This window comes from Antedon bifida, chromosome 5 (assembly GCF_963402885.1).
Source record: "Antedon bifida chromosome 5, ecAntBifi1.1, whole genome shotgun sequence".
Lineage (NCBI taxonomy): Eukaryota > Metazoa > Echinodermata > Crinoidea > Comatulida > Antedonidae > Antedon > Antedon bifida.
This window is the reverse complement of record NC_136230.1, coordinates 25,082,183-25,107,347: the sequence shown is the minus strand read 5'-3', so window position 1 is coordinate 25,107,347 and position 25,165 is coordinate 25,082,183. Positions and strand designations below refer to the sequence as shown.

Sequence of the window (25,165 nt, the reverse complement as noted above, 5' to 3'; positions counted from 1 at the left end):
CACAGGTGTGAACGACACATTCCATAACTTTCTACTCCCCTAAGGATTTTGAGTGCTGCAACCAAACGACACCCGTTCATCTGTCCACAACGACAGGGGCTGAATGGACTAGTACACCTTTGCTCTTCCAAAAAATGTACTGGGTTCACATGAGCTAGATGTGTACACTGGACCTCCAGTTTTAAGTCCTTATCCGTGGAGACTTGTTCTACCATCAGAAAAATACATATCACATAATATCAGCACACATGTTCTGGTCATTTCGACTGGAGATTCAATGTACAGTACACATCTAGACCACAATGCAACCCAATGAATGAAAGTAATTTGACCGGTGATGGCTCACAGATGAACCATTCCTTTTTTTTAGTAGGGTATCAAATAGAAGGGTTTTCAGGACCTAGTGAGACTTGAACCCTTGCCGATATTACAGCTATGCATTATGGTTCTGCTGTCTTTGGCCACCAAGTCACTCATTGAATATGAACTGATTTTCATGGACACTATAAACACACACAACTTTATGTGGACACCTCCTTGAACACCTGGGAATCACAGAGTGAACCTGAACCCCCAGGAATCGTGGCTTCAACCCTGACCATTTCTGAATTCCTGGACACACCCATGGTTTTCGAATACAAAAAATACAGTATATCATAAGTTCTGTTTTTGTAAAACACTCTTTATTTCCCCTTAAAATAGAAAAGTATAAAATAAATAACTTGCTATACAATCTGTTATGAAATACATACACTATAAATACTAAACAAATATGAACAACCATGATTGACAGTTTATAAAATTCTCCTCTTGTAACTAATGTTTAACAATTCAATACCGATTCTCAGTACTGTATCTAGAAAGTACAGCAATATTTGTCCAGTATCGCAGGCAACATTTGTTACACAGCGTTTCATGTATCATGGTTAGGTTAAATACAGCATCACATGTGATATACATGTTACACTGTATCACATAATTAGTCTGGCAATTGTGGAACAATTGTAGATGCACTACAGAGAATTGGATAAACAAATTGCATAATCCTTCATAGAAGGAATGGAATCCAATATTTATGTATATCTCTATTTGCACCTTCCTATTAAACAACTTATAGCTAACTCAAAATATGTTCTTGGATTCTATTTCAACAATATTTTTGTTTTATGAGACTGAGTGAGATATCTTTTTGTATTACAAAATTATATGTCCATTTGTGTATGTGCATAGTACAATACAGTATATACTGTAGTATTTTATTTATTTTTATCAATACAAATCTGTAAAAGCTGTATATTATATTATTACACTTTATAAATGCACCTTCAGGACCAAACAAAAATATCTCCTTGAAACACAAAAAAATGAAGGTCAAAATATTCAAAATTTAAATTGGCCATACCAAAGTAATATTAAAGTTATTCACTTTAAGTCGAAAATTCGAGCCAAAAACAAACATTTTACGTAATTAACAGCTAAATTAACTTGATTACATTTCGTCTGGAAAATCGTCGCGAGCGAAAGTAAACAAAGATTTCAAACCATGAGTATACATTATGCATGATGCTAATTAGGATTGTTTACAACTCGTCATGGTTGAGAAGGTGTTTTCACACAGATCACGAGGAAGTTTTATGATTATGCATACAGAGTAGCCAAATAAGCGCGTTGCATTATGAGATAGATATGTTTTGATCGAAAACTTTGACTGGAAGTCAAAGTTATTTTTTGAACCAAAAAACGTCTGTATTTCAGTTAAATGATTTTTTTTTTCTACTAATTTTTGGTGAAAGTTAATAACTATTACTAGATACTTCAAAATAACCCACTTTTTTTCGAAATCTTTTTTTTTTTTTTTTGGAATTTGACAAAGGGACAATACATCTTTAATAGAATTGTAGTGTTAGAACATATATGTCTTCATTTCATAAAAAAGTCCCAAAGGCGTCTCTTGTATTATAGAAAAAGATTCCTGTATCTACACACATGTATGTAAATTCAAGTGTCACTTGCACCTCAGACACTTTCATATGTTGCATATTGCATAGCTGGCTATAAAGTCAGTATTTGTTGAATCTCACACACAAAGTTAGTCGATTTCTTTTCAATTATTTTAAATACTACACAATTTTGAATTTAATATAAAAATATCTCTTTGATAAAATCGATGACCTAGTCAGCAAAATCGTTAAGTCATGAACTAAAGCTCTGTCTACACTCAAACTAGTTGGACAACAAATGTGTGATGTGCCCAAATATGGTAGTGATATGCTCAAAAAGGGTAGTGGTATGACATCATCATGTCCATATATGGGCACATTAGCTTTATGCATCTTAAAATAAAAAAATAAAACACTACTAAGGCCACTATTGTAAATGATATGACATTAAAAAAAGTTGGTTGAACAAACCATTCACAAAATATTTTCTAATCTTTGTCATTTCAAAAATATATTTTTTACTTTCAACAGTAATAAAAAAAAATGTGATATCTGTTTTGGATGGAAATGTTACTATAAAAATCCCAGCACCTTCTTAAATATAAAATTTAAAAATTCTATTACTACTCAACTACAGCTAGGCTGCTAAACAAGGAACAAAACACACAGATAAATTAACTAAGAAACCAAATGCATTTAAAAGTAATATAGTGATACCACATTTATGTAACAATGTATAATAAAGAAAGTACTGTAACTCAACTAATTATTTAAATTTTAAATTTAAAAAAAAAGCGGATATAGCAATCCAAATTTGGTCGTCGTTCAGTGATGAAGAGTATAGATACACATAAATGTGACGTAAAATGATTTCCGATTTCAATTTGGCAACATTCATTCAAAAACTGTACTAAAGATAAAGAATAAAAATCAGCAATCCAAATTTGGTCATTCAATGATAATGAATAGAGATGTGCATAAACAATGCCATATAATGATCTCAGATTTTAGTTTGGCAAAATTCATTAAAAAACTGTACTAATGATAAAGAATAAAAGTCATGCATTAAACAAAGATATATCAATCCAAATTTGGTCATTCAATGATAATGAATAGAGCTACGCATAAACAATCGTATATCTCAGATTTTAGTTTTGCAAAATTCATAAAAAAATGGGTTTTTTTCCTTTCAAAGAAAAGGAAAGACTGATTTCAAGGTTAAAAATAGCTGTATACTTTCAACAGTTAGAAATCTTCCTAACTTTGTAAATACTGAGAAAAAAAATGAATCAACGGTGATGAAAAACTATGGAACTGAGAACACTTTTAAATACCAGTTGAAGCTAAAAAAGCAATAGACTCAATGATGAGGACAAACAGGTTACTACATACAGTTCACAGAAAAATGATTTAAAATTTTAGTTTGGAAATGTTAAGAAACACAAGTTGCACACTAGAAACAAGGTGAAAATGTTCCTGAAAATTACTCGTCAGATTTTGTTTCAATGTTTTCTGGCTGTCCTACACATTTTGCTGCCTCCCCTTGTTTTGGCTCTTCTGTCAGTGGCTCACGCTCCCCATCTTGCGAGTCTAATGAACTTTGCTTTGATAGCTGTCCTTTGTTCTGGGCATCAAACTCTTCTAGCTTCTTAAGAAGTTTTGGGTCTTTCAGTTCTGGACATAGCTCTAATAATACCATTTCAAATAAAACCTGAATATAAAATAGAAATTAGTTATTTTTAAATTTCCACAACAAACATTTAAAATGGCTAATGAAAAGACATCTACTAAGAATGGGAGGGTTATATAATAATTATATATATATACATTTCGAAACCTGAGCTGCACTGATGAGATCTAATAAGATCGAAACATTACTATCTGCAGATTGGATATATATATATACACCTATGTATGTTCTTGCCATTTGAATGGTTTCATGGCGTTGATTATACTGAACAAGTTAATTCTAATGAATGGTTTTAATCAATGGTCAGGTTTTCATAAAAATTTTGCAAATTGTGTCCGATGCGTTAGGCAGACCATAGAATGTGCTGTCTATAACTCCTTTGCTACATGGAAACAATTCTAGTCGCATCCTAAAAAACCACCCAAACCCACCACAGTTCTCAGTAGTTTTACAATTTTCGACAGCAACCAGTCTACGCCTCTGACAACCATATCAAGACGACACTTTCTTGTTAATCGAATGAGAGGCAATATATATCGGCAACCCCTAATCAGGGCAAGACCTAATTAAAGAACACTTTGTTTGGTCCTGCAGGTGTCCCCTTAATAGGGGTTTCTACTGTAACTTGAACTGTAACATTGATTGTATCTTACATAAAACAAATGCTTGTTTGTCACGTCCTCTTGGAATGCATCAAAAATCTTAGCAAACCCAACTCGACTGTTTTGGCCTCCAACTGTATTCTGTAGAATGTCTATTTAAACACAAAGAAAAAAGCATAAAGGCCAATTTACACAGATGAACGGTAATGGTAAGCAGTAGCGGTAAGCGGAAAACAAAAATATAGAATCTATGTTATTACTTATGACCATTTACATAAAATGCTGAGTGAACGACACTAATCTATTTTGTCAAAATACCACGCTGTAATTTTGATTTTGATAAACATGATGTCATATTTCAACAACTTTTTGCATGCGTCCGTCGAGTTGAAGATGTCAATAAATACGAGTGCATAGTAGGGCTAATCTAATTACAAATTACCAAGATGTGACTTGTTTGTATAACGATAGTGTGAAGAAAAGATACATTTGCGACGTTATTAGGCAACAAGTGTTGATGACTGATATACTGGCCCGCGAAAACCAGCTTCTACTCTAGGCCTACTATCAGTCTTAATACATCCAGTCCAGACCAGCAGTGTTTTCCGCTTACAATTACCACTCATCTGTGTAAATTGGCCTTTCGTAATCAAACTTAAAATTGCCAATAATCGGGAGAATATCAAAGCTGACGAGCTCTTTTAAGAAAACTGTTTAACCATAGATTATCACTGGTGGGCGGTTTCAAGATTTCAATGCTACCCTCTTAGAAGATAAAAAATTAAATAAAAAAAAGTCTTCATTATGAGGCTTAAGCTTCATTCGCACTTGTTACATTTCACAGAATATATAACAATAAATATAATGGACAATGGAAAATCATATAAACAATTGATTGGTGTAGTCTTTCACGAGTGTGAACATAGCTTTAGGAAGTGATTGTTTTGTTTTACAGTTACCTGGAATGTTCTTGAGGAATCGTTCCTTCGCATCCAGTTTGGTTTGCTGCTCCTCAGCTTCTGTCTTTGGTTCAGGCATCTGGACAAATTTACCATCCGGCCACATTGCATTGCGAAAGTAATGGACGTAGTAGATGACCATAGGTTCAGAGAAGAGCCAATCAACGGTCGTTCGAATTTCCCTGATGGTCATCAAAATAATAATCAATATTTGCTATATTTAGCTTTTTAAATTTAGAGCCATACAATTGTGACTATTTCACACTTTGATGTAAACTTTATCACAACAAGAAATTATATAAAATAGATAATATACATATGATCCAAAATGTGCTTTTGAGCTGCTGCCCTGGGTCTCATAAATTTTTAAACATACAATGTAAAAGATAGAAACATTAGGTTTAATTCAGCACTTCATTTTATGCTCTACAACTTCATTGATAAAATTTGTATATATGCTTTTCAGCTAGATTCTAGTGATATATATTGTTTTATATATCATATCTCATGTAATGATTATTTATCGTTTCACAAATAAAGCTTTTTACATTTTTTTACGTATACTAGGAATTAATACTTTGTTTACTTACTTATTTATAGTACCACCAAAAGTAGCTTGTGCAAAAACAATGAGTGTCCGTCGTAGCCACTTAAACATCCCTTTCAACTCAAATATCTCCTCTATCAAAGAATACATTGGTTTTGCGATAGAGTCGCGTACTTCAGAGGAGCTATAGACAAAACATTAAAAAAGTTATGAATCTCTCAGACAACCGAAAGTACTAAAGAATTATAGGTAGAAAAGTTAGTTGTTTTTGTTTTTAACCTCACTACTGAATCCCAGGCACCTCCTAAATCCCAGGCAATGATTCAATCTCAGCTACTCGTTATTCCCAGGCACCAATTGAATCTCAGCTACCCTTTATTCCCAGGCACCTCTTAAATCCCAGGCACTGATTTAATCTCAGCTACCCTTTATTCCCAGGCACCTCCTAAATACCAGGCTAAATAATTGGCAAACTGATTTTTAAAAACAGTATTATACACTGACAGCCAATCATAAATGGTACACAGCACATGGATAGGGTATGTTTTGTATTGACCAATCAGAGATGAGAAATTAGCTTTAGGGTAGTGCAAATCAAAGATGACAGTTCCCATGCCTTAATTATTACTACTTTTGTTATGCAGACGTTTACAGAACTAAACAGTCAACAAACCTGTCTTCATTTGTATCCTTTTCCTCAGTACTCTCATGTTGCTCAGGTGTACTCTTAAAAATTCCTGTTAATGAAAATCCTGCTTTTTTCTCTTTCCTAAAAATAAAATGCCAATGATATTTTTTCAACAATTTTTTTTTCTTGGAAAATTCACATCTCAAACTCCCATACTTGCAGGCAGGCAATTCCATAGACCTATTGAATCCCCAGGCACTACCAAATCCCTGGCCCCTCCTAAATCCCAGGCATCCATTGAACCTTAGGTACCATTTAATCATAGGCATTTCTACAATTCCAGGCACTTTCCTAAATCCCCAGGAACCTATGTTCTTTTAGTAGTTTAAAATAGTAATTTCTTTGTCTTTAATCTTTTATTAAGTATAACGTAAGTATAATCAATATAAAGTCATACTCTACACAGAATGACTCAGACAGAGTGAAATTAATTGAACTTTAACCCCATGTCTTACTCTTCAATTGGTTTTTGTATTGGTGTTGGCGACGGAAGAAGAAACCTGTATAAAGCTTCACTATGCTTCAACGTATCATCTTTTAGAATAGACTGTGGAAATTAGCATAAATTAGAATTATGAAAATATATAAAAATCATTTGTCTTCCATAACAAAAATAGCATTTTACAATGGTTTATATTGATTTTTTTTTAAAATTTGCTAACACTTTATATTTTGTATTTGCTCTGAATGCATTGAAATCAATGAATCATAATTATTAAAGATTTGTATTATAAACAACGATGTTAATTCATGAATCTCCTGATTATTTTTCAATACGATGATGTAAAAAAGTATTAATTAAGCTCTGTCTACACTATCAAACTATATTTGACAAAAAATGTGATGTGCTCACATATATGGACATGATGATGTCATATCACTACCATATTTGGGCACATCACACTTTTTTGTCAAACTAGTTTGATAGATTAGACAGAGCTTTAGGCTTTACTAAAAGACCCTACAGTAGTTTGAAAAAAATGTGAGAGCCAACTACTCTATCAAACTATCCACACATTGTTGAGCATGCCTATCCAGTAAAAGTCTGGTCAGTAACTTAAAAATCAATATTTATCATGACAAATAAATGACCCAGTAGATGACAACTTACAGTGAGGTAGTCTTGTAGTTGAGCTTTTGATGTTTCTAAGAATTCCTTATCAAGGGTTTTAAAAGGACGTCTGCTCATCTGAGGCAACTCATATTTTGCTAGCAACTTGCTGCACTAAAATTAATTATTATATAAAAACAATTATATAACAAAAAATGAAGATAAATTGTAAATAAATACTGTATTTATGGCAGAGATGAGAGAATCTACAAAAATTTTGTTTAATATTTTGATTCGTGTTTCTGAAAAAAATAATTGACACATAATAATGTAAATTTTTCTTAAGATACAAAAAAATATAAATCAAAAGTACAATTATTTTTTTCCTGAAATAAATGCAGCGCTACGTGCATATTAACAATATTGTATTACAAATAGAAATACACATTTCTACTTGTAGTAGAATTTATTGACTTCCATGATCTATAATTGATTAAGCATTTTTCACTGTATTTTATCAATTTTGATATTAATTGTGTTGAATTTTTTATAGGGAGAATTTACTTGATTATACATGTTACCATATTACACCCAAACAAATTATTGCGACCCTCCCTCCCCGAGGCGTTTATTCGAATAAATATGGTAATATAAAAACGTATGTGTTTGAAAACTTACATCTTTAATCCTCTTGTGGAGCATGTGGAAGTCAGTGAGTCTTCTGGACACAACCCAACCTGATATTGGAATATTTGGATCAATGGGATGTACCACTATCACGTAGTAAGGCTGGTTTTTGTCTCCATCTTCAATTTGCTGTAGAAAGGAAAGACACTTTATTATAATACCACTGCTTAATTTAGGCCCAATAGTAGCCTGTCAATTCTAGACCAGAAGTGTTTTATTTTATTTATTCCTTTCAGTGAAACATAAAAAGGGAGCACTGAGAAGAGACAAGAGCTGTCAAAGACAACTACCGCCAAATGGCATGTCTCTCCAACTCCAAACAAACAATTAAACAATTGCAAAAATAGACTATCTACAATATTAAAACCAAATTTGTGACAATAAATGTATTGAATAAAATAATTATTGTTGACTTTGTTCTTATACAGTAGCTACTTCAAATTTAAAAATAAAGTTTTAAAAATAGTTTTGAAATAATAATAATAGACAAAACAGTACAGGAAATAGACCCAACTATTAAATGCATAATAATCTCTGTTTACAGTACTTTTCATACCTATTTTGTTGCAAACATGTAACTCTCCTTTCTGTAGTCAAATCTCATTATGGAACTACTGTATTTATTTGTATTATTGTTTTTTTTTATATGGACCTGTTCCTAAATAATTGAATTGAAAAAAGGCAATATTTAAGTATGGAATTCACCCATTGCCTAATTTTAACAATTAACCATAATCTACGTCAATTCGGTGACAAGGAACTATAATACTACTAATAATAATATAGAGATAAAACAGATATTGGATAATTTTGCATAAAAATGACTCCAAAGCCCATTGGATTATGCTACCTGTATTATTCTGTAAATCAAATTACAAACAGAATTTAATTTTATGCACATTTAAATGGTTATGAATTTATAGTGTGCATAAAAAAGGTGAAAAAAAACAAATTATGGATATACATTATCAATACATAGGGTTCAAACTGTAGTTTCAACTTTATCACGGACCATTTATAAAGTTACAGAAAATCTAAAAATGACGCTTGAACTTTGATGGAAACTCTTTACCACAATAGAATACCAAGGGATATACATTCAAAGCCTTAAATTCAAAACACACTCTTGATATGTCAAAACATTACATGGAGGATATAGTAAATATAGTATTCTTATTGACTTATTCACATTGGCCTATATTCATTAACTTAGTTTCATTGGCTTACTGTATTCTCTTGCCTAATTCTCATTGGCTAATTATGATTGGCTTATTCCAATTTACTACTTTTCATTGACTTATTCTTATTGGCTTATATGATTTACTTTTTCATTTTAAACTATTCCCATTGGCTGGTTCTCATTACCTTATTTCCATTGGCTTATTCTCATTGGCTTATATGATTGACTTATTCTTTTTAAACTATTCCCATTGGCTGGTTCTCATTAACTTATTTCCATTGGCTTATTCTCATTGGCTTATATCATTGACTTATTCTTTTTAAACTATTCCCATTGGCTGGTTCTCATTACCTTATTTCCATTGGCTTATTCTCATTGGCTTATATCATTGACTTATTCTTTTTAAACTATTCCCATTGGCTGGTTCTCATTAACTTATTTCCATTGGCTTATTCTTATTGGCTTATTGACTTACTTCTTAATATTTTCAAGCTAAATCTACTTGGCTCAATATCATTGGACTTTGGCTTATTTTTAACAGTCACACACAATGTTGCTGATCTTAATACACACTGAACGTTCATGCCACACTTTTTTTTTCACGCAACAAAAAAGTAATAAAACTAATTCCAGGTGTTTTTCAAAATAGAAAGTATATGAAAATGAAAGATGATGATAAGATGTGACGGAAACATTCATCCATGACTTGGCAGCATATATCCGTACGGAAAATGGATTCCAGATTGTTGGGATTACATTATCTATTACATTTTAAAGTAACCCTTCAGTTTGGTATTGTAACTTGACATAGAAAGGTGTCAATTCGTTTCTCGGATTCAAGTTATAACTGGATATGGTAGAAAATTAAACATTTTACAGGTGAGTCCTCAGATGTTATTTTATAAATACAACAATAATACTACACTATCAAACTTTATGTGACAAAAAAATATGATGTGCTTATATGGACATAGTGATGTACCATAATTTGGCATATCACTACCATATTTGGGCACTAGTACTAGTTTGATAGTGTAGACAAAGCTTAAGGGTCATTTGGCATATCACTACCATATTTGGGCACTAGTACTAGTTTGATAGTGTAGACAGAGCTTAAGGGTCATTTTCTACATAATTTAAAGCTTGGTTCCAACTAGAGGACGCAAAGAGCCGCAATGCAAGCGAACAGACCAATCACAAGCTGTAGTTCGTATAATCCATTGCATTGATTGGTCAATTTGCTTGCGTTGCAGCCTCTGTCTTTGCGGAACCAAGCTCAATCACTGAATCTGTGGTCTGAACCAAATATTACCCAACTATTTTATATGTATTCAGTTTTATAGTTAGCAATTACAAAAATGTACAGAACGATTTTAGTGGTAAGGGAGTGTTACTCTCTGAGATCATTAGTACACTGTAACATTACAATAGAAAAAAGAAAAAAAGATAAAGAATAGATATATTTTTTTAAATAAATAAATCTATCAAAGATAAATAATCATGTCTTGTTAAGAGTGCAATAATACAATACCTTTACAACAACATCATAGAAACAATCATTGATGAAACATTTATTTCCAAAAAAGAAATTATTAATTAATTAATCACTATTTTTGTTTTACTGTAAATCTTAGAAGTCATGTGATATTGACAGGTACATTGTAACCTATATTGCATACCTACAAGATCTCTTCCTGCATCAAAGCTGGACTTGATAGAAGTGGAATTTAATTGCTAGCTTAATGTAATTGTTAACACTAACTACTACAGTATACATTAGATTGTTTGATATATACAATATATATCCTTTTTTTTTTTGCTTTTTAGATTGATTAACATTACATCATGGCAAGGATCTTACTGAAGGAATACTTTCTTTTTACATATATAGTCACTTTAGTCATTCTATCATCAGGACAAACCACGCCACAGATTCAAAGTGTAACAGAAAATGAAACTATTGAACAAACACCAACTACAGAAGCGATAACAACTGCGCTACCTGCAGTTCCAACAGCACCGTTATATCCCTCTGATACCTGCAGTATTCCTGGTGTTCCCGGTGTCCCAGGCTCTGCAGGTATTCCTGGAATTCCTGGTACACAAGGTGAAAAGGGGGACATGGGTGAGCCCGGTCCAAGTGGTCCATCAGGCCAACAAGGCATCTCAGGCCCTCCAGGCCCACCAGGTCCAAGAGGCTTTACAGGTTTAAATGGCACAAATGGAATAGGTGTACGTGGTGATGCAGGCTTGATGGGACAGAAAGGAGATAAAGGCATACCTGGTGACCTAGGACCTGTCGGTCCAAGAGGCCCTGTTGGCTTTAATGGAACAAATGGTATAGGTATTCCTGGTGATGTAGGACAAAAAGGTGACAAGGGAGATATGGGCATGTCTGGTGATATAGGCCCACAAGGTTTCAGAGGTCCTCCAGGCTTCAATGCCACAGGTATGACAGGCCTACCAGGTATGCCTGGTGTAACTGGGCAGAAGGGTGAAAGAGGACTAACAGGAGCTGTAGGCCATCAAGGTCCAAGAGGTTTTGCAGGGTTCAACGGAACAAATGGTATAAGTATTCCTGGTCCGACAGGTCCCACGGGTCAAAAAGGTGAACCCGGAGTACCAGGATTACCTGGGGTAACTAGTGGCTCTACAGGCCAAATTTCAACACTTATACCAGGACCTCCTGGCCCAGTAGGCCCGCAAGGTCCCAAAGGAGAGTGCTTACTTGGTAGCATTGGACCAATGGGACTAAAAGGTGAAAAGGGCAGCATGGGGCTACAAGGAAACCCAGGTAATTACACAAAAGACATGAAAAAATCTGCATTTTCAGTTGTCTTAACAAACTTCAGAGGAAGAATATCTACAACGAAATCTGTGAAATATAACCTCATAATAACCAATGTTGGAAATGATTACAACAAAGATACAGGGACATTCACGGTACGTGTTCCAGGCACGTACGTCTTCTCGTTTATGGCGATGAAAACATCAAGACCTGGAGAAGAAGCTGGTCTTTACTTAATGCGCAACGGCGCGTTTCAACTTGGCACTCGTAGTGATGGTTCAAGTCCCTACGCAACGTCTACGAACATCGGTATTCTGAATTTGAAGGCCGGTGACGAGGTTTGGATTCAACCATTCAAAAAGTTTCTTTACAGCGACGGGAGTAAATATCCTAGCTTTTCTGGATTTCTGCTTTACCCTGATTAAAAATTCTTTTTTGAACATGATTTTTGATGACAAGAATGAATAAAAATCAAATTGGGAAATTGCTTTGCTTTGTTTTTGCTAAAAATTAAAAGAATATTTTTTTAAAGATGTTTCACCAAGGAACCTAGATACAATACAATTTGAAGAACTCATCCCAAATTGTACAATTGCAACGTTGAATATTTCAGCTTTTTTTGGACTTAAATATCAAACAACCCTTTTAAAAAAGTCAATCAATATGAATCTTCTGCATGAGATACAAGAAAACTTTTTTTTTAACTGGAAAATCATATTACTTCATAACCTTGATATTATTTTATATATTTATTAAGAGACCTGCCAACTCACACTGCACACATTATCAGCACAAACTTTAGATGATGAGAATTGAAAATGAAACTTGGATTTGAGCCACATGGACTATTGTTATTTTCATTTTCCTCCATCTGGAACCAATGAAACTATGATGTTCCATTATTGGTAAATCATGCAAAATTATGTGCATATTTGTAAGATGCAATAAAGGAATTGAATAAAAAGCTAGTTGAGTTTCACTGTTGTTTTTTTAAAAGATTTTTTCTGCCTTTAAAATATCTGATATTAAATATGCTTAAGATGTTTAAAAAAAATACATTTAAATGGTGATGTTTGTTGTGCTTTGCTAAACCTTGGGATGAGAAAAATATTGTATAAATATAATTTACCTCTGCACTACATATATCTGTTCTCCATTTACCGATGTGTTCACACCATAGATCAGTTCTTTCAATGTACAGTTCAAATTGACGTCGTTCAACCTTCAATATCTCAATCTCTTGCTCTAGTGTCTCCTGCATCTGAAAAAGTAGAAACAATAAGATCAGAAATACTTGGGTGTTCTGCCTGATTTAGAAAAAGATTAATCAAAATCAATCAATTTTAGAAAAGAAAATTTAGTTTAAATGTTGCGTATTAATTGTATTTTGGAATGAAGTTATTGACATACTTTTAAAGTTAATTTTTAATTCATCCAGAAGTTCATTCCAGCTTTTAGATGAACGATAAGTAAAAGTTTTTTTGCCTTGACAAATATTCCAGGTGGGGACAACCAAATCATTATGGCTTTGCCTTCATGTGCCTTTAGAATAGGCACACAAAGAATGTGAATATATTCAAGACACAGAGCGTTTAAGGCAGGGATGCCGTTTACCGTATCTAAAGAGCCAACAATATCAGAATGGGTTCATGATCTTGCTACCCTTCTTAAGTCTACCAACCTTGGCATCTGGGTTAGCAGAGGCTTTGATGTTGGCCAATGCAGTAGTCTTGTTGTCCATCTTCTCTTCGCATTGCTGTAACTTTTTTACTATGGCATTTGTTTGCTCTGCAATGGTGGCGCTTTCTAAATCATCATCTAACGAGCCTGGTTGCACCTAGTAAGCAACAATTAGGGTTTAGTACAATAACTGAAATATTTGTCCAAAAAGTGTAATAATATGGTCCGAGATATTAAATAGCGTGCCCTTTGTAAGTTCTAAACTGAAAAGAAGAAAATTTCTTGTGTTAAGTTCTGTCTACACTATCAAAACTAGTTTGACAAAAAAGGTTGATATGCCCAAATATGGTAGTGATATGATATCATCATGTCCATATATAGGCACATCAGATTTTGTTGTCACATAAAGTTTGATAGTGTAAACAAGGCTTATGTTTTTTGGACAGGACAGTATTGAAGATACAGGTGACACCGGATTTTAATAAGCATTTTTGTAACGTTATCAATATACCAAAAAATGTTAAAAGTGCCAACAGACAACAAAGCAAGTAGTATACAGTGCCATAACAGCTATGAGCATTCACTGGCTAAACCCAGGAGTCCCGGAGCTTATGGGCAAAATATGTCAAAAAGGGATAAAAATGCCAGAGGCCTCCCATGTTTGAGGGCCACTTAGGGTTCCTAAACCAGGGTCCTCAGGCCTCTGCATTATGCCACTGGTAGTATATTAATATGTGAACAATAATAATTGTTGTGTTGGCAAATGTTAATCAGCAAAAACAATATCCAACTATAGGCTGTTTTTATATTCAACGCTTTAAAATTGAACACATCTTTAATTTTTAGCGTGTTGTAGGGGCTGAGGTCAGGCCCTCAACAACTTTGCAGTTATACATTAAATCGTAATACCATGGTATATTGTAGTTGTATTTTCCTCATATGCATCATGAATTCATATTCAGAATTTTAACAAAGGTTTAATAGTTAGTTTGTTAGTTATTGCTTTATAAATCTAGTTTAGAAATTTGAAAAATAAATTGTTTTATAATTAGGATAAAACTATGATGCTAAATGTTGTCAAATTATGCCAACATTTGTGTAGCATTATTTTCAAGTGCTAAATTGGTTAAAAAACAACACAAAAATCAGTATTGTGTTCTTCCTTTCTTTTTATATTTCGGCAAATTGCCAAGGATAACCATAAGTGAATTCATTCACTATCCTTTTTAAAGGTGGTATTCCTGTACACAAGATGCTCTACATAAACAGTCGTATTACAAGTCTTTGGGAGTAGAGTTGTAATTTGTCATTAGAAAAAATCCTGACATATGACAGAACCAGTGTGTTACTCCACCACCACAAAATGACCATTTGGGAACAATGGCATGTTTACAACCCAGCACCTCAATATTAGACTACGACAATAACAGCAAAAAACATTATCAGTGTTGTGTTAGCGTGTGTTAATGCAGCACCACGACCACGAACAGCGGCAACACAACACTAACCATTGTAAACGTCTGTTCCTCATCGTCGGATTTTGGCCGCTGCGGGTCTTGTCTGGGATGCATGGTTGCTTGACAGTATTCAGGTGTAACTGGTAGTTGCATGTATGTACCTAATGCTAAACTCACCAAGGTATCATATTGTTGCTTAAGCTCCTCTTCTGACCTTTGTTTGTCCGGTGGTGTGTGCGTGGAAGCTTGGCAGAATTGTGTGTAGTTTTCGCTCAGAAGGAAAGAAGGGAAGTATTCCTCGTCAAGTAATTCATACACTTTATTTTGAGCTTCGTAGAAAGACTCTGGACCCTAATAAGGAAACAATAAATTTGTTATCAAACTGAAGTTACGAAGTTGCTTCTGCATGTTGCATGAGTAATTGAATTGTTTGAATGTTGTTTGTATATTTTTGTATTGTTTTTAAAGCTCTGTCTACACTATCAAAGAATTGTGATGTGCCCAAATATGGACATGATGATTTCATAGCACTATCATATTTGTGCATATCACTTCCATATTTGGGCACATCGCATTTTGTTGTCACATAAAGTTTGATAGTGTAGACAGAGCTTAAGAGGGCCTCTTCAAGTCAGCTGTACTGCGTAGTACAGCTGTTAGAGCTACCCCTGTAAAACAAAGTTGAACAAATAAATTAAATAAATTGAATGTTTAGTTCTATCAGTATTGTATTTTTTTTATACATTTTTGTGGCAAATTTTTGAAAGCAATTATTTATTTGACAATCCATTCACAGGGCAAACATACACACAGCATGCTTTATATTTTAACAAATATTTACAAGTGGAGCTGTTTTTGTTGTGAGAAATAATTTTAATAAATTTGTAAATGACAACCGCACGAAAAGTGCAATTAAAGTACAGAACTTCACGAAACTCAAAGTTTATTTTCATTTGGATTCTTTAATTGCACGGCTGTTATGCTAAACATTTCAGCTATTAAGTCTTGGTTCGCACTAGGACACAATGCAAGGACGTAAGCGCAACTGATTTGACCAATCATGGGTGATGGATCATTCGAACATTCACCTTGTCATTGGTAAACTCGCTTGCATTGCTTCCCAGTCGGAACCAATGGATGTATTCACCAATCACACTTAAGTGAGATATTTGTGTGAATGATGACAGCCACAAGCTTTAACATCACTTCATGATGTCACAGACAAATGCTTACCTTGTTGCCGATAAGGTATGCTTGCATCTGCTTCACTAACAATTTATCAAGGTTGACCGCACTTGTGGTAGCAACATAAACCTGATACAGGTCATTAGCCACTTTGTGTTGATCTCTCTGAAAAAAAGAATTTCAAATATCTGTACAAAAAACTGGCTGAAATTGGAAGAGTTAAATTAAATTATGTAGGCAAAAAAATCGGCTAGGGTTCAAGGCTCACTCGCTCCATGGTTCTGGTGGTAGAACAAGTCTACTTGAATAAGGACTATAAACCGTAGGTCCAGTGTACACATCTAGCTCATGTGCACTTTAAAGAACCTATTACATCTTTCGAGACGAGTAGGAGGTTACACCGGTGTACTAGTACACACACAGTCACAGATCATAACTGGGCCCTCTGGGAGACCAGTCTTTGACTGAAGAGTTTATCCAGTAATAGTCATTTACTTTGACCAATATTGGATTGAAAGAAAAAAAAAATTATTTCCTTGAAATAAAAATTGTCAAATTGGCTGTCAGCCAATGGGTTTTGATTGAATTTAACCGTTTTGTCATTAGGTAAGTGAAAACATTCTTTTCCTTTTTTATTCTGTGGAAGTTATTCACTTTATTAAAACTACAAAATGGCCTATTCAAAGTCTGATTTTATTAATCTTTATTTATCATGTTTGGGAGATAATACATCTTTAAGTGTTAATGGAGAATTATAATGAATTTTGGGTTCAAATATACTTTTTCACTATAATGGTAAAAGCAAAAAAAAAGACTTTCTTACTTTTTTGGTAGTTTTAAGTTTTTCAACTGCCTTCCAAAAGCTGCATGAAACAAACAAAAAAATTATTAGGAGTTTTCTTAGGAAACCTGGTGATTTTAACATATAATCCCATTCTCATAGGTCTAATCCCCGGTTAAATTAAAACATTCAAATATTCGTCGCAGTATTTAAACTACTGTAAAACCAGAAACTTTCGCAACATAAAAATAAAGTACAAGTAAAAACTGTAACAATATCATGTATGCGCGACATTTGTGTTATAAAGACGCTAATACATAGGCTATTGTATACAGTAGTAGGCCTACAGTACGTTACTGAAATTATTCGCAGCTTAATGCTTAATGTGTGCGAAAGTTTCTGGTTTTACAGTAATACCTACTGTAACAAATCATCTTTGCCTTCTTTTTTGAGGAAACTACTGAAATATTTCAAAGCCTCTTTGTCTTGAAATATGTCCTCTAGTAACACAAGCATATTTGATGATGACGCGCTGTCTTCGTCACCAGTGCTATGAAAGTATCTGTGATACTCGGGCCCTCCAACGAGCCGGATACGTCGCTCACAATGAGCCTTTGCAAACCGACACTTTAAGAAAAATCCGAAAATATTATTTGAATATGATAATACATACATACATACAGTAGCTGTTTCATTGTGTTTGTAATATACAAACTTAAGATGGTTAGTTAAAAAGTTAACTTAGCAGATAACTGAAATAAACACCTATTGATCAATCAATATTAATAAGATTGTATTTATTTATTTGTTTTATATTTTTTTTCTTTTTTTAAGTATTGCTCATCAAATTCAATGTAAAATTGATTCTATGCTCGAAGTCAAATAAACTTTTATTTATGTTCAATTGTGAACACAAGCCACACCAAAGGTATGATTACAAACAAGTATTCTCAAAAAATCATTTATCACATACAAGTTTTTAATACAGTCAATACAGAATTGAACTCTCTCAAAACTGGATTTGACGTCTTAAAATCCCACAGAGTAGACTAGAGAGTAAACACAATAACATCTTAAAAAGCCAGCCACCATGGAGAGAGGGGCCATTGAATATAAGCTGAACATACTACACAGTCACACCTGACTAAACCTGCTACTCATGTTGAGCATATCAGCATAAGCATGTGCCCAATTCATAGCAGTTGAAGTTTTATACAGTGTACTAATAATATTTTGATGCGGCAGCCATTTTGAGAAGTACCTGCCCTGTTCACATCACTATACACATAGTTGACTAATTCTAATATAACTCTATGTTGATAATGATTTTTAGTTGAAAAACCCTGGCTAGGCGTATCCCCATACGTACAGTTTGGGCTTAGCTTTGCACTGTACATTAAATTGTTGTTATTAAATTTAAAACATTTTTGAAATATATCATTTTACCATTATTATTATGAATCTCAATTTTTAATACTGAATGTAAATCTTCTGTCTTCTGTGTAATATCATTTAAATATCCATTTATTATCATATATGCAATAAAAGTGGGCTGTCCTCAGAAAACAGGAAAAAAAAACAATTTTTTAGTTTTTATACAATTGAGTGGTAAAGTTCACCTGATTTAAGTATCTCTTGAGGTTGCGTGCTTTCAGTAACTCTCCTTTGCCTGATCCTTTAGACGCCTTGGATCCCGCTTCTAGACCTTTCGCTTTTTTCATATTCTGAATGTTAGTTGCCTGCATAATTTCAGTTAAAATGTGATATCTGAAAAAGTTGGATTTTTGAAGTTACCCCATTTGGCCTTCCATAAACAGTTACTCCATTTGGCCTCTCATAAAATGTTACCCCATTTGGCCTCCCATAAAAAATTACCCCATTTGGCCTCCCATAAAAAATTACCCCAATTGGCCTCCCATAAAATGTTACCCCATTTGGCCTCTCAGAAAATGTTACCCCACTTGGCTTCCCATAACAGGTTACCCCATTTGGCATCTCATAAAATGTTTACCCATTTGGCCCTTCATAAACTGTTACCCCATTTGGCCTCCCATAAATGGCTACCCCATTTTGGCCTCCCATAAATTCTGAAATTTGGACGTATGTGTGTTCTTGCAGAATAGAAATATATGTTTATGGTGTTACTTTTTACAAAATAAACTTTACCAAGACTTTACAGGCCTAGAAGATCAAGGTTTTGGGTGAGTTTCGGTATTAGGAAAGACAACTATTATTTAATAATTAATTGTAGATATTAATTAAAGGAGAATAAATACTTAAATAGCAAAACCTTATTTGTTGAAGTTCTTGCGTGTCATTACAGCTATTGATTAGTTTAATGAAATCCTCATAAGTAGCCGAGTACATGTAGTTACGATTGTGTTTCTTTGCTAACTGTTCTCTGTACTCTAGATGCATGAGGAGGGTGTTGTTGACATAGCTGGGACTGCACAGTGTATCAATAGCTGGTTTAATTACTGAAAGACAAAAAACAATGTAATAAACTTAGTAATTATGTCTAAAGCCCTGTCTACACTATCAAACTAGTTAGCTGTGATTTGCCCAAATATGCATATAGAACTCTTCAAAACTTTCTAATCTTACTGTACATAATAATGAAAAACTATTGATTCATTTTGCATTTTTAATTCTTTGAAATTAAAACATCTCGGCAAAATGTGTTGCTTGCTTCATGGTCGTACCCGAACATGTGATTATTTCCCGTAATAAATGGCGTGCCGTCTCGGAACTGGCTATCCGCTCAGGTAGTAATAAAACAAGTAAGACCTCAATTGCCTCTCGTAAAAATTCCGTCTCTTCTTCGGTACCCTTTAAACATGGATGTAAATGAAACGGCTTAACCGTCCCCTCATCAAGGTTACTAAAAGAACAATTTTAGAATCGTTAATTAAATACAGCAAAACCCATTTATTTGGACACAGCTTTTCAGGAGGCACCCTTATTAAGGGGACACTTTGTTGGGTCTCGAAACTCTGTCTAGTCTATCAAACTTTATGTGACAAAAAAATGTGATGTGCCCATATGGACACGATGATGTCATATCACTACCATATTTGGGCACAAACTAGTAGCTAAGCTGTCAACCTTGAATTGATGCGAAGTAATTAAAATCTGGTGATGAAAGATGAAATCATATTTATATTTGCTGATGAACCATATAAGTTATTTAATTTATTTTGTTTGTTTTACCTTGGAGATGTCTCTCGTAACTCTCTGAAATGTTCACACAATTTATCAGTAACATCTAAGGCCATGAATCGTACCTGTTTAAAAGAATGTTTATAAGTTGTATTAATATAATATAAAAATATATATAGTAATAAATTAAATAGGGGTAAACCATCTCTGCTCAAACTTTTTTTTATAATTTCTTAGCCAATTCTCGGTACTGTATTTATATCCGAAGTATCATACATCACATGTATCTAGTAGTAACCTAACACTTAACCTAACCTTACATGATTCAGCCACCATATGTGATATCTGTATTACCAAATATTCCTACGATACTTCGGAAATAGATAGTATGTGGAGATACAGCAATGGGTATAGGGTGAATTTCTGATGTTTAATCAGCCTGATATAGATAGGCCTACATACTGTCTCTAATCTATACCTACTGATAGAATAATTCAAAACGTCTAATAGTGATGCTCGTAAAAGATTACTATTAACAACATAAACAATCTAAACACTTGGGTTTTCATTTATACAATGCAGCAAACTACAATTCTTAAAATTCAAAATTAACTTTATTTGGATTTTGGAATGGGGGAAATACACAAAAATAAAATGATTATACCATATCAACTTTCTGTAATCTTTTCAGCAGATTAGTAATTAACTCCCACATATCATCTCTGAAAAACACAGTAGAAATAAATAAAGATGCTGTATATTTAATTGATTGATCACTTTATTTCATAAAAAAAATTCCATATACTATACAAAAATAGGATTTTCTCCCATTGAGTGAAGAGATTTGAAGCTTGAACACCTAACAAGATCATTTTCACTATTCAAAACTCTAAAGCACTGTCTACACTCACAAATTTGATTTGATGCACCCAAATATGGTAGTGATATGCTAAATATGGAAGTGATATGACATAATGATGGGCACATGACAATTAAAACATAAAGTTTGATAGTGTAGACAGGGTTTTATTCTAAAACCATAGACGCACTTGCGGACATGCTCGTAAAAAGAGGGTATTCTCCTCGTGTCAAACATGTTACTAACACTACAGTGCATAGGTAAGCCTAGCGACATTCTCATATGAGTTGTTATAGCACACCTCCAGAGTTTGTAGTTTGTACAGTGTGGTTACACCATAACAGTACAGACTAGATAAATATAAATCTGAAAATTGTTTGACTTACTCCACGGCTGATATGAAAGTACCGTAGTCTTTTCCGAGATCTTGGTACCAAACCATAATGAAATCTTGAACAACTAAATCAAAAACTGCAAATAAAAAATAAAAATTATTAAAACACTGGCCCTTATAATAATTATTTATTTTTATTTTTTTATTAATTAATAATAATTTTCTGCTGTATATAATAGGTTTGTATTTCAATGGGGATTGTATGTTTTTTTTTGTAATGTAATGTTTTTTTTAAATGTTTTTCCTCCTAGAAAGTTTTAAAATTGTATATCTATAATATTTTTTATATTTTAATGGGATTGTATGTTCTTTTTTGTAATGTAATGTTTTTTAGTCTGTATATAAATAATAATAATAGCTGGTTTTTTTATATCAATGTTTTCTGCTAAAAGTTTTACAATTGTATATTTTTATATTGATTTTTTATATATTGTTTTTTATTTTAATTGCTGAAATTTTCTGCTCTATATAATAGGTTTATATTTTAATGGGATTGTATGGTTTTGTTTTTGTTTTTTTTTGTAATTTAATGTTTTTTAGTCTGTATAATAATAGCAAGTTTTACAATTGTATATTTTTATATTGATTTTTTTATATATATATTTTTTATTTTAATTGCTATAATTTTTTGCTGTATATAATAGGTTTTATATTTCAATGGGATTTTTTTGTGTAATATAATTATTTTTAGCCAGTATATAATAATAATAGTTTTTTTTTATGTTTTTCCTGCTAGAAAGTTTTAAAATTGTATATCTATATATGTTTTATATTTCAATGGGATTTTATGTTATTTTTTGTAATGTAAAAGTCTGTATTTAATAATAATAGCAGTTTTTTTTTATATGAATGGTTTTCTGCTAGAAAGGTTTACAATTTTATATTTATATTGATTTTTGTAATCTACTCACAATTTAATTTTTATTGCAAAGAGTACGAAATAAAAAGCCATAATAAAAGATGTTGTATACTGTATGTGTACAATAAATTAACATGACCTAAATTGTTGGTCATGGCAAATCGAAGGCTCCCTATTCCTAGGAGACAACCCTGTGTTTAAAATTAAATATTCAAGCCTGCACCTTAAGACCCATGTTGGGCAACCATTTTATTTGGTTGCAGATTTGTATAAACCATGAAAATACAAACTATCTATACAAAAAAAAATCAATTTAAATGGCCTTTATTCCTGATTTGCAAAATACAATAGAACCTGTAATAAAAGGTTCAAGGACCCATCAACGTGTCACCTGAATAGGGGTTAGCTGTAGTGTTATAGCTTGTATTTCCCCTCCATTGTCTCACAGGAAAGTGGGCCTAAATAGGAATATCACCTTAATAGGAGTGTTTTCTGATTAGGAGTATTGTCTGAATAAGGGTGTTGTCTGAATAGGAGTGTTGTCTGAATAGGAGTGTTGTCTGAATAGGGGTGTTGTCTGAATAGGGGTATCCTAAAGGAGGGTTTAACTGTATCTGGTAATCCATATAAATTGTAGACGGTGAATTTTTTTAAAATAAAGTCAATGTAGGCAACTTTAATTTGCCATAAAACGGTAGGCAAGGAAAGAGACAATGGTAGTCAAATGTGTTAAGCTCTATCAAACTTTATGTGACCACAACAAAATGTGATGTGCCCATAATGGACATGATAATGCCATACCACTACCATATTTAGGTATATCACTACCATATTTTGCCACATCACTTTTTTTGTCAAACTAGTTTGATAGTGTAAACAGAACTTTATAGGTAGGCTTGTCAGTTGTAGGACAGAGGACAGAGAGATATTTTACAGTGGTTGTGAAGCAGACTATAAACTGTTCAATTGTGACATAGTCAATCACCTTCTTTGATAGCTTTATCCATGGCTCTTGATATTACAACACCTCTTCGTTTGTGTTTTTTTTTCTTTCTTGTCCGCATTTCCTGGTAAAAGTGAATCAATATTCCTTAACAATAACATCATTTGAACAATATATTCAATTATTTTCCCCAGCCAAATGCCACTGTTGCTAATAATATAATTATTGAACAAATTTTTCTTTTGCTTGCTCTACTAAATTACTAATCATATATTGGGGAGGTCACCTTGTCGAGTTAAATGGCCAATCGGTTAAGAGATAAGGAATTCCGCACCACAGTGATGTAGGCACAAGAAATAAAGTGGTCCGGTTTTTTCAAGGAAAGGGAACAATCTCTGTTCAAGCCAGCCACTGGGTTGTCAAAGGCCTCTGTAAAAAAGTGGTAAGGTTGAAACCTTACCAACCATTCCGGCCCTGCACCATAATATAGTTATAATATTGGCACAGGTACTAGGCTCTCCTTGACCATGGTTCTGGAGACACAGTAGAACAAGTCTTTTTGGATAAGGACTTAAAACTGGAGGTTCAGTATGTATACACATTTGGCTCTTGTACAGAATCTTTCTGTACAAGTAGGGGTAGTAGGGTCTACTACTCTTCTTTCAAAAGAGTAGTAAAGGGTTACTCGTTTAATCTGACAAGAAGATTATTTTCTTTAACTTGAAGACTGCACATCATTTCACCCAATTGACGCTTGAATTATCTGAATGGAGGTATACATTTTAAACATGTACAAGGATTTCAATTAATCCAAACTTACCATCATTTTTAAGATGAGATCATGAGTAGGGGATGGCAAACTTTCTACAGCTGATGGTCGTCTTTGTCTTCCGGAAGATGCAACAAGAGAAAAACCAACGATGAGCCCAGTAAAAAGTACGACAATATAGATGATTATTTTCAACGAAATTACCAGAAATCCCACTTGGTAGAGGATGGCTAAGACAGCTATCACAGCACCACATGTGTACACATTGAGAAGTCGTTTTAAGGCTTCCATTATGGTTTCTTTTTTACCTAAAAATGGAGGGTTTCAATAATATTACATTAACTAAATACAATAAAGCAATGAGGAATAGATTACAATCTGTACATGCTTTTCAATTCATCTACAGAACAGTAGACGACCATCCAAAAACACCCGCCAGCCCAGAGAGGAGATAGGCACCGATGGGAGATATAGTGTTGTATCATGATGAGTACTACTGTATCTCGTCTGCTACGCCCCTACGACCACCTAGGTCATGGGACAACGAACGAACAGTACAGTACTGCTCATGGGCAAAAAAAAACTTTGTTTTTTCAAGGAATATTATGAAGATTGTTTGCTTTGCAATTAAAATTTGCTGATGAAAAGTCCCACATCAATGCTGGATGCTTATGTGAACGATATGATGATGTAGTTCCCCAAACGTTAAACTTGGTTCCAAATGAAATGGGATGGCTTATATTCATATGGTTAAATAAAGTTTTTAATGCATTATTATTTGGTTTTTGTGGAAGGTTAAATTTAAAGATTAAAATGTTTTTTTAGTATTTTGTATGTTTGTTTTATCATGTAAACTGTACTGAGCTGAAGACGAAAATCACAAATAAACCAACTTTTAAGTTTTCTGAAACGAAAAACCTAGATAATATTAATAATCCTCTAGGTCC

The 25,165-nt window shown here is 33.3% G+C and overlaps 2 protein-coding genes across 5 annotated transcripts; one reads left to right on the top strand and one right to left on the bottom strand.

The window, feature by feature from the left end:
• Positions 1–648: 648 nt before the first annotated feature.
• Positions 649–24,513, bottom strand: LOC144843772 (sorting nexin-25-like). 4 transcript variants are annotated; one of them, XR_013612285.1, is made up of 23 exons: positions 24,270–24,513; positions 23,492–23,573; positions 21,640–21,724; positions 21,059–21,116; positions 20,446–20,519; positions 19,938–20,116; positions 19,526–19,712; positions 18,855–19,002; positions 17,657–17,862; positions 17,278–17,317; positions 16,503–16,619; positions 15,321–15,620; positions 13,814–13,969; positions 13,262–13,393; positions 8,156–8,293; positions 7,538–7,651; positions 6,882–6,973; positions 6,412–6,507; positions 5,782–5,922; positions 5,192–5,373; positions 4,284–4,384; positions 1,153–3,651; positions 649–1,117 (listed from the first exon to the last, which is right to left on the bottom strand). XR_013612285.1 is itself a non-coding variant. In XM_078700709.1 (22 exons), the coding sequence occupies exons 1-22, from the start codon at positions 24,507–24,509 to the stop codon at positions 3,424–3,426; spliced, it is 3,096 nt and encodes a 1,031-aa protein (XP_078556835.1). In that variant the 5' UTR covers positions 24,510–24,513; the 3' UTR covers positions 649–3,423. The 4 variants fall into 4 exon arrangements, 2 of the variants coding, with proteins under 2 accessions (XP_078556835.1, XP_078556836.1); XR_013612284.1 differs by having other exon boundaries at positions 649–1,345; positions 1,883–3,651; XM_078700709.1 differs by having other exon boundaries at positions 649–3,651.
• LOC144843774 (uncharacterized) lies at positions 10,140–13,098 on the top strand. Its single transcript, XM_078700711.1, has 2 exons — positions 10,140–10,223; positions 11,172–13,098. The coding sequence occupies exon 2, from the start codon at positions 11,190–11,192 to the stop codon at positions 12,555–12,557; it is 1,368 nt and encodes a 455-aa protein (XP_078556837.1). The 5' UTR covers positions 10,140–10,223; positions 11,172–11,189; the 3' UTR covers positions 12,558–13,098.
• Positions 24,514–25,165: the final 652 nt, after the last annotated feature.

Coding starts and splice junctions, on each gene's coding strand:
- LOC144843774 (XM_078700711.1), top strand. CDS start 11,190: ATGGCAAGGATCTTACTGAAGGAATACTTTCTTTTTACATATATAGTC.
- LOC144843772 (XM_078700709.1), bottom strand. CDS start 24,509: ATGGAAGCCTTAAAACGACTTCTCAATGTGTACACATGTGGTGCTGTG. Junction 17,318..17,656: donor GGCAAAGATGATTTGTTACA/GTAGGTATTACT, acceptor TGTTTCATGCAG/CTTTTGGAAGGCAGTTGAAA. Junction 6,508..6,881: donor ATACAAAAACCAATTGAAGA/GTAAGACATGGG, acceptor TTTTATTTTTAG/GAAAGAGAAAAAAGCAGGAT.